The sequence below is a fragment of the Brachycentrus maculatus genome, unplaced genomic scaffold (genome assembly GCF_059751285.1).
Source record: "Brachycentrus maculatus isolate JH-2025_06_01 unplaced genomic scaffold, ASM5975128v1 h1tg000387l, whole genome shotgun sequence".
Lineage (NCBI taxonomy): Eukaryota > Metazoa > Arthropoda > Insecta > Trichoptera > Brachycentridae > Brachycentrus > Brachycentrus maculatus.
Genome location: NW_028281136.1, coordinates 362,601 through 372,501, shown reverse-complemented (window position 1 = coordinate 372,501; position 9,901 = coordinate 362,601). Strand labels below are relative to the sequence as shown.

Here is a 9,901-nt window from a genome sequence, read left to right as displayed (position 1 = left end):
CCACATCCAGCTCGCAACTTTTTTAGTGTGCACAAATACATTTTTTCGACATCTCAACATTGGTGAAGAAGAATATGGAAGTCTGGGTTTTCACGGGGCTTACGGCCTGTCAAAGGCTGATCACTGTACATACGTGCGCAAAATTCACCATTCCACGAATGGCGAATGTTTATTCTATTTACAGTGTCTATACAATGTGTAAATTGTCACGTGTCGGTGTAAAATGGTGAATGTTACAAGCGTGTAAAGTGATCACTTAATTGGCCTATGGCAGGTCATGAGCCCCGTGAATACCCACACTTTTGTGTTCTTCTTCGTCAAAATCAAATTGTTCGTATTATTTTTTGACATCTCATCAAAGATGAAGAAGAACATGAAAGTCTGGGCATTTACGGGGCTGACGACCGTCATAGGCTGGTTTAAGTGATCACTTTACACACGTGTAACATTCACCAATTTTACCCATTTTTGACAGCCACACTACTCAAATTCTTGGAAGTTTCATATATATATATATATATATATGAAACAATTTTGAAACATGGTTCTTGAATCACTAGAACTTCACTAGAGACATCTATTGATGAGATGTCAAAAAATAACGTGAAAATAACTGTAATTGGAGATAATCCAGATTTTGTGAAGAAGTATTTGGACACACTCAAAATGTTGTGACGAAATTGTTTATTCGAGGTCTAAAAAGTCGGGTGGAAAGAGGTCTATATAATGTTTTTTCTCCCCACTTAATTTTAATCGTAAAAGGAAAAGCGACATTCTAGCCTAAACCTCGAAAATATTTAATTTTAAGGTGTTACTTGAGTTGAGATGAAGACATTTAAAAAAAAAATTAGTTGTAATATCGCTCACTCCTTTCAAGAACGTCATAAATCAAAAATCGTCAATTCTCAATTGTGCATGTTTTCGGAATGCCCAGAAAATGTACTATATCCCAGCAAAAGAGGCATATTTTTTAACTTAATATTTACCCGCTACAGGGCAGAACATGTTGTTTTTGCATTTTGAAGAAAAAAAAATAAAAATCCCTTACCGCACCCCAATGGTGCATAGGGCACTGCTTCATATAAACGCAGTGTTATCTCGATCGATTACACACAAAGGAAAGGTGATCAGCCCTCCACTTCAGGTACCGGTCTAGTGTAATATTGAATAAATATTAGAGTGAAAAAATCACTTATATTTATATAACCCCCCTGGGAATCGAACCCGGGACCTCCAGAACGGTAGGCAAGCATGCTGACCATTACACTACGGAGGCGGACGATTTTGAAGAAAAGGCTTTGTTTAGTTATATTTTTTCAATTATTAAATATTTTTCAAACGGAGAAAAAAACCTTCAGGTTTTATCTAAAAAGATCTGTTGCACAGTAAAATTTCCATAAGTGGTTTGATATTTAATTTTTAAAACGTTGTGTTATATTTTTAAACTTTAAAAACGTTCTCCTGAAAAATCAAGTTTTTTGATTTATGACGTTCTTGAAAGGAGTGAGCGATATGTTAAGGAATCGTACTTGAGAACAAGAGGCCTATTGTTCAATATATATATATTAATTAATAAAATTATGTCATTTGGCATCTAGTATCGCTTAGAAAAAAGAATAATTAAACCTGTTTTTTTATGAAAATTATTTTGATTTAACCCTAGAAATTTTCTCATGTAATGCCCTACGCACCATTAACCTTTTAACCGCGTTAACTTTGTTCCTGAGAGAAGGCCGTGCGCGGCGGAATTTTGCCGTTTTTTAAATGATTACTTTTATCATTTATGTATTTAGTTAAGAAACAATTTATTTCCCTAAAGACAAACGTTCAATGGGTTTCATTGTGCCTTTTTGGTACTCTATAATACACTTGTGTCACATTATTCTTGAAATATATCGTAATATAAACAAACAAGATCGTAACATAAATAAATCAAAGCACGCATCGTGTGTCACTCTTACCCACTGGCGATGCGTAGCGTCGAGAGTGAGACAGATATAGGGCATGATTATGGCGCGGACTAATTACTGACCGCAAGAAAAGTCAGGGATCTGTTCTTTTATTTATCCTTGTGATGTTACAAATTATTAGTCAGATATTTCAACAGATGTCATAAGGCTGAGGATTGACGTATTATTTTATCCAAAGTTCCACACCATGAAAAAATCCCTCCAAGTTGAACTGAGGTTGGAAACATGGAGCAAAGTAAAAACACATACGCTTATGTCAACCGCGTATGGGGCATGTTTTGTGAAAACACATACGGTTATGGGAGCCGCGTGGATCCGGTTAAATAAAGAAGACGCAATAACGTAGAATTAACACAATGATGTCGGGACAGTTTTTCCATCAACTGCGACCCTAATTAGGGTCGTATACCAATCACAAGTATCCGCAAACCCAATTCCCATCTGTACAATGATTTTTTGGCATCTCGCGCTCTACCAAAAGTAAGCAAATAGAACGCTTATAAGCGTCTCCCGCTCTCTACGGACAGTATATAATAGACACTTTTAAGCGTTTCCCACAAACAACGTGTTGATATTATTGATTACGGAGCTGTATTAGATGCCAATTGATAATTTGAGGGTGTTAGGCGTAAATTTAGAATTAATTCTTATGGATTAAAGACATTTTTTAGCGTTAAATTGTGTGTAATTGTATAAAAAAACTGCCATCAAATGTATCGGACCTTCATCTGGGTTCAAATCGCACATCGAAATATCAAACAAAAGTCACCATGTTTCGTATCGTACTCGGAATCGTCCGCAAAGATGGAAACGCGAGTCATTGACGCTAATATCGGGTGAGAAGTTTCGACTTGGATACAATCGAATCCAAATGTAATAAGTTGATTCAATTATACTTAACATATACATAACAAACTAACATTTAGGCAGCTTGTGCACTACATGTAATTTTACTGTCTGGCAGTCCAGTTTTGAAAGATAAAAGTGAATACGACAGTTTAGCGTGATGGAATTTATGCGCACTGTGATCACGCACCGATTCGATCTGAAGAAAGATGGGCAAAAGCATAAGCCAATCCAAGCCATAGTTTTATCACGCTAACTGAAGTGCCGGACGGTAATATTCCGTGTAGTGCACAAAGGCCCTTAAGGCGTATATTTAAAAAAAACAATTATAATGTAAAAAGACTCTTGTTAAAGTTGTAGAAGAATCCCGCTTCAGTTAACCGTCTCAGATACATGGAACAGATGAATATCCGGCGTGATATTGTTCAGCATAGCGGTAGCTCTTCCTACAGGCATAACCATCGGCAGGTTGGTCCTGTATATAGGAATGGGAAACAATCTATGCCGACGCTGTCTTAGCTAACTATCGGGAACATACAGACCAATGCTATATAATATTCATCCGAAACCCCTAACTTCTCGGGGATAAATGACTGCAATAAAAATGTGCAAAGACAATACCAATCTGAGAACATGTGCTTAAACGGTTAAATTTTATGAAATCTAACTACAAACTTAAATACCTCAATTGCGCCAGCTCCCATTAGTATGAAAGCGAAAGCGGAAAACCTCAAAGACAAAACCATCATGTCGGATCACGGAAGAGCGGCAAAAGAGGATAAATGTGAAGTCCCGTTTGAACTGCTAGTTTGGAAGTTGGAAGTTGGCCATCCACAATGACGAGGAGATCAACAAGCTGCCCTCCAGCGTGACGACTATCGTTCGGGAAGTCGTCCTGCTCAACACCTTGGTCATTTTCCAGCCCATGGGATCAAGAGGAAGGCGTTTTAATTTGTCGGCTCATCTTTTCCCCGCTCCAGACTTGACAGCCCGAGATCGATTGACGACGTTTTAATCCATTTTTTTTATATCATTATCATCATCATCTTATTAATATTATTATTATCCATGTCTTTATAAGCGCCCTTGAGGTAGTATTTTACGAAAATGGCGCTATACAAATTATCCAAATTATTATTATTATTATTATAATGCTCCGGATAATTTCAGGATTATCCATCATACCGCGCAACAATGGATAAAAATGCGTAATCAAAAACACATTCCTTCTAGTCTCTAAACTGTTGTAGTCAAGCATGCCCTGGAGAAACTAGGCCGGGTAGAGCCAAGGATAAAAGCCGTACTCTCTCATGTAGAGATACCTCTTTAAAGACCTTCATCTGTGTTCAAATTGAGCACCAAAATATCAAACAAAAGTCGTGACGATTCATATCATACTTGGAATCATCCGCAAAAATTGACACTAAATTGGGTAGAAATTTTGACTATTCTAATTTTGCATCCAACATCCTCGTATTTTTTAGGCTTTTGATATTAAAATTGCATTTTTTAAATATTTAGTATATTTAAAATTACTGTAAATAATTAATGATATAATCAACTGGCAACATTTAAAAAGTCCGATTCTCTGGCGTCGTCTAGTGATCCCTGAAATGCCCGGAGAAGGCAACGGGCATCTACTCCGGGAATATGATCCCGGCAAATCACTGCGGAGAGATGCCGGAGTGATCGCCAATATTGGGCTGGACCTTACAGGGCACAAGAAAAAAAAGTTTTTATTATATTTTTTTTAACCATTTTATTTTACACAGCTTTTACAAGAAAAATTAATGAGATATTAATATTTGAAGATATTCATAAATTTGGCGTTTAATTTATATATTAACTTTATTTTAATTTAAATATTAAATATTAAAATCAAACACTGATTTTTAGAGTATACTAAATTGTATTTTATTGTTAAAAATAAAATTTTGTGACAATCCTTTCCATTTAATCTTCAAATTAGTTTTAAAATGCCATAACAAGGCGAAACAATTGTCACAAATTTTCTTTCAATATGTATTGAATAATTAAATACAATTTCTCTCTCAAACCCTTATCCGCACCCCAATGGTGCATAGGGCACTGCATTACATAAATGGAGTGTTATCTTGAACGTAAATACATATAGGAACGTAGGATCATGAGGTGATCAGCCCTCCGCTTCAGGTACTAGTCCAGGGTAATACTGAATAAATATTAGAGTGAAAAAAATCACTTATATTTATTTGACCCCCCCCCCTGGGAATTGAACACGGGACCTCCAGAACGGTAGCCGAGCGTGCTGACCATTACACTACGGAGGTGGACAAAATACAATTTAGTAGACTCTAAAAAATCAGTATTTGATTTTAATATATTAAATTTTATAATTTGATATGAAGACTTTGGTCCCAAAACAGCATATTTCCGATATTTTTTCAAACTTTCCATTCCTCGTCTATGATTATACTCACCCTCATCACACCCGTTGGTGCATAGGGCGCTGCGTCGCATCGACGCAGTGTTATCTTGATCACTAATTGTGCGAAGGTGAGGCCGAATAAATATCAGTGTTAAAAATTGTAAACACGAGTGGTAGAAATTTTTTCAACTGATTAAGAAGTTGGTTATTTGTGTATAACACTCGAAAAAATTAATGATGAATGATAAGAATGGTATTATTACCATACCACAAAGTTAACAATGCTTTTGAATCACAAGATGATATATAAATATATATATATATATTCGAATCTTCCCCTGACCCTTGTCCGCACCCAACGGTGCATAAGGCACTACGGCACTCTATGAGTTCATCTCAGGTGGGGTTCAGTAGCAGTAGGAAGGAAATATTACCAAAAAATATGCTGCGCAAAGAAAAACATGATAGATATTTGGCGTTTGCTGCCAGATGGCAGTAAACCCACTTCACGGATATGAAGACAAAAAATTGTGACATGTGTGGTTTTTGTTCCGGGGTCTTTATTCTGTATAATGTAAGATACGTCATTCATGAGTATGTTGTTATTTTAGTAGGTTATTGGCCCCGTTCGGAAACGCGTCTGCTAATGTCTAAAAAGTGTACTTTGGCATTCTACCAATTGAAATATTTATTTACAACATTTTGAGTGTGTCCAAATACTTGTTCACAAATATGTGAACAAGTATTTGGACACACTCAAAAGTTTGTAAATAAATTATCTGGTCAAATTATAAGCTTAAATAATAAAAATGAAAATGGTATTTTCTGGCGTTTCTCATGTGTGTGATTATAATCCAGGATTCGGACCTCACATACTAATATAAGAGTTTCTGCTTAGTAAAAAGCTTCTTTACATCTCACCAATAGATGTCTCTAGTGAAGTTCTAGTGATTCAAGAACAGAGTTTCTAAATTGGTTCATATATATAGAACTTCCAAGAATTTGAGTAGTGTGGTTGTCAATAATGGGTAGAATTGGTGAATGTTACACGTGTGTAAAGTGATCACTTAAACCAGCCGATGACGGTCGTCAGCCCCGTAAATGCCCAGACTTCCATATTCTTCTTCATCTTTGATGAGATGTCAAAAAATAATATGAAATATTTATTCATTAAGTACATGTGTATACATACGTCCGACTCCGCGGTGTAATGGTTATCGTGTTTAGCTACCGCGCTAGAGGTCCAGGGTTCGATTCCGAGGGGGTCAGTGGAAATAAATACTAGGGATATTACCCTGTACTGGTCCCTGAAGCGCAGGAGTGATCACCTTGCCTTCGTGTGAGTGACAATCAAGATAACACTGCGTCAAAACGATGCAGTGCCCTATGCACCATTGGGTGCGGATAAGGGTTAGAATAAGATACATATAAATACATTCATTTAAAAACTCATAAACATACTCAAAAAAAATTGCAGAGACCCACCAAGCCATCTTATGTGTCTCGTCTTGTGATTGTTTAGACCGACCAATGACAGGTTTCAAGCGCTGCAAACGCTCAGACTTCCGTGTCTCTTTCTTGATAATTTCTGCATCTCTGTTGAGATATTGATGTCTTGACATTAAGTGAATATTGAAGTACAAAACTGCTTATAGTTTATTGATTCCGCCGGGAACCGAACCAAGGCGTTATGTGCCAGACACGCCACCCGCTACACTTCTTTAAACATGAACGCACACGTTTCTGAATAGCCCCGTATAGAGTTTAATGATGTAACTTTCTATGTACTGCTAACATCCAGTTTTTACTATAGTATTTTTAGTTTATACGTTATTTATAGTAATTAATGTTTTTTATTAAAACGAAGAGAGATTTGATAAATGTATTAAAAAAATTATACAAAAAATGTGTTTTTTTTTTAAATTTCAACCTGCTACTGTCGTCCTATTGTGTCTGTGATCAGTGTTTTAAATGCATAGAATATTTCAAGCGAATATATATATATATATATATATATATATATATATATATATATACATATATATATATATATATATATATATATATATATATATATATATATATATATATATATATATATCCGCCTCCGTGGTGTAATGGTTGGCGTGTTTAGTCACCGTGCTGGAGGTCCCGGGTTCGAGTCCCAGGGGGTAGGGTGAAAATAAATGTAAGTGACTTTACACTCTAATATTTATTTAATATTACCCTGGTCTGGCACGTGAAGCACAGGATCTGCCATCATGTAATAAACAACCAAAATAACAATGCTTTGAAGGGAATCAGTGCCCTATGCACTATTGGGTGCAGATAAGGGCTAGAAGATGAATCAAGAAGGTTCAAAAGAATAAAATATTTTTTGTTATTTGTATTGTTGTATTTTCCTAACCTTCAAATAATACAAAATGCTTTACGCCGAGTTCATTGATTTATACCTTACATCAATGCTGGGCGTATAGTCATCTTCAACATCTTGCCCGATAGTGGCCAATATTTTCTGCATTAACTCGTTTGCAGTTTTGATGGTCTGGGCGTTGTCTCCTCTTGCCTGCAGTCCGCCCAGAGTCCTGTTGAGGGACTCCAGCGAGGTCCTGATGGCCGCCGACTCTTGCATGAGCTTGGTCACGTCCTCTTCGCACTTCTGCAGTGCGTCTTTGCATTCGAGAACCTTGCTGACTTTATTGTCGGGGCCTTGCGTCATGGCCTCTTCGTACAACTGGATAATTAACTTGGATCCGTGTTCGACGGCGGCTTCCAAAGCCTTCTTGTTGAATTTGCTCGGGTCTTTGATGTTCCGTTGAGGAGAGACATAAATCTTATCCAATAGCTTCAAAGACCACAAATTCTTTCCATCTATCACATTTGTAACGGACAAGTAAAGGTTCCCCGCGTCTTTATCAGTACAGATCGCCGTTACATTATATCCTAGGTTCTTTATTTCTTCTAAATCGACTTGGCCTCCGGAAATTTGATCGCTCGATGCGTCCATATCGAACACAAACACCTTGCCTACCGGATTACTGCTTCTAGAGAAAGCTAGGAAGAATATCCGGTTGCGATTGGAATCCACGGCCATATTGTAGGGATAATTATCCCCAAATAAAAGCCTGACCTTTAATTTTTTAGTGATCCAAGTAACCGACGCTTTGTTGTCTTGTATCGTGACATCTCCTCCACTCGGGTACACAAAACCCAACCGTCTCTTCATGGGAACATGAAAACTGAGCTTCTCTGGGTTGGAGTTCTTTTTATAAGTGTAACTTTGGTTGTGCGTATTGTAAAGAAGGGATCCGTCATTCGCTACGATGAACTGTGGAGCGTCATTTTCGACTTTGGAAGAGTATATGGTTTTTAGAATGTACGGCTCTCTCGTGACTGTGATGACTTGAAGCATCGGGCATTGTTGAGCGTGTACTTGGGGCTTTGAAAGCACTAGAAAATATGCACAGAGAATTGCAGCTCCTTTTAACCTGGAAATAAATGCAAGTATAGTTTTTTTTATTGAAATTTCCTGACTTTATTCTGTTTGGTTGTTTTCATCATACTTCAGGCTTGAATTTACAATAATACTGTGTTTGCTGAGATTTCCTAAAGCAAAGAAAAAAAATTCCTAAATAGGTTGATATTATAATCGATCATTATAATTGAGTATAATGTCCGCCTCCGTGGTGTAATGGTCAGCGTGTTTAGCTACCGTGCCGGAGGTCCCAGGTTTGATTCCCAGGGGGGTGTGAAAATAAATATTAGTGATTTTACACTGTAATATTTATTTAATATTACCATGGACTGGTTCCTAAAGCGCAAGAGTGATCACCTTGCCTTCATGTAAGTAATGATCAAGATAACACTGCGTCAAATCAATGCAGTGCCCAATGCACCGTTGGGTGCGGATAAGGGTTATAACCCTTAAGTAAGTAAGTAATTGATTCTAAATGTCAACCGATTTAGAAGCAATTTTTTTTTTGTTATTTGGATGTATGATTGTTATCCTCATACCTACAGATATGGTGGACAGTTAGGGTTCTAGGGGTAGATATTTACTATTTTATTGGTGAAAATATTAAGAGGGAAAAGAGAATTGCATAGAGTTGCATTCCAGTGCTGGTACAAGCTTGTAATTATAAGGACACCACTGATGTGTTCAAGTTCACAAGTTCACGAGGGTAAATAACAATAAAAAATGACAAAATTCAGCAAAAATCTTTTCCAAACCAAATAATGTAAAAAATACTTACATTTTAAATGAAATAATTTGAAGTGTCTTTAAAACATGTGTATTTTTAATGTAATGAATACCAAGAAGTATGAAAACAATATAAAATGCTAAGAAATTGAAACACTTATCTTAATACAGTAACTGGTAAAAATTATATATAATAATAACTAAAATTCTGTATTTCTTTTATCTGTGTAGTTATTATTTAAATTGTGGATCCAGTTTAATTAGGTAATATTTGGCACGGCCAAATTGTGTCAAAAAATAACTTGCACATTTTTAATTACAAAATTTAATGCCTTCCCAAGCTGTCACATCAACAAATTCTTAACCGAATAACTCAGTAAGCCTCTGTTTTTAAAGGCTTGTCTGCAGGTAGAAAATTAAGTATAGCAAAGGTAAATGTAGAAATGGTCCGCCTCCGTAGTGTAATGGTCATCACGC

General features: G+C 36.5%; 1 protein-coding gene across 1 annotated transcript; it reads right to left on the bottom strand.

Moving 5' to 3' along the window:
- Window positions 1–7,420: 7,420 nt before the first annotated feature.
- LOC148303082 (uncharacterized) lies at window positions 7,421–9,545 on the bottom strand. Its single transcript, XM_088270589.1, has 2 exons — window positions 9,477–9,545; window positions 7,421–8,711 (listed from the first exon to the last, which is right to left on the bottom strand). Coding segments are annotated over exons 1-2 (1,062 nt in total). The 5' UTR covers window positions 9,479–9,545; the 3' UTR covers window positions 7,421–7,651.
- Between the last annotated feature and the right edge of the window lie 356 nt (window positions 9,546–9,901).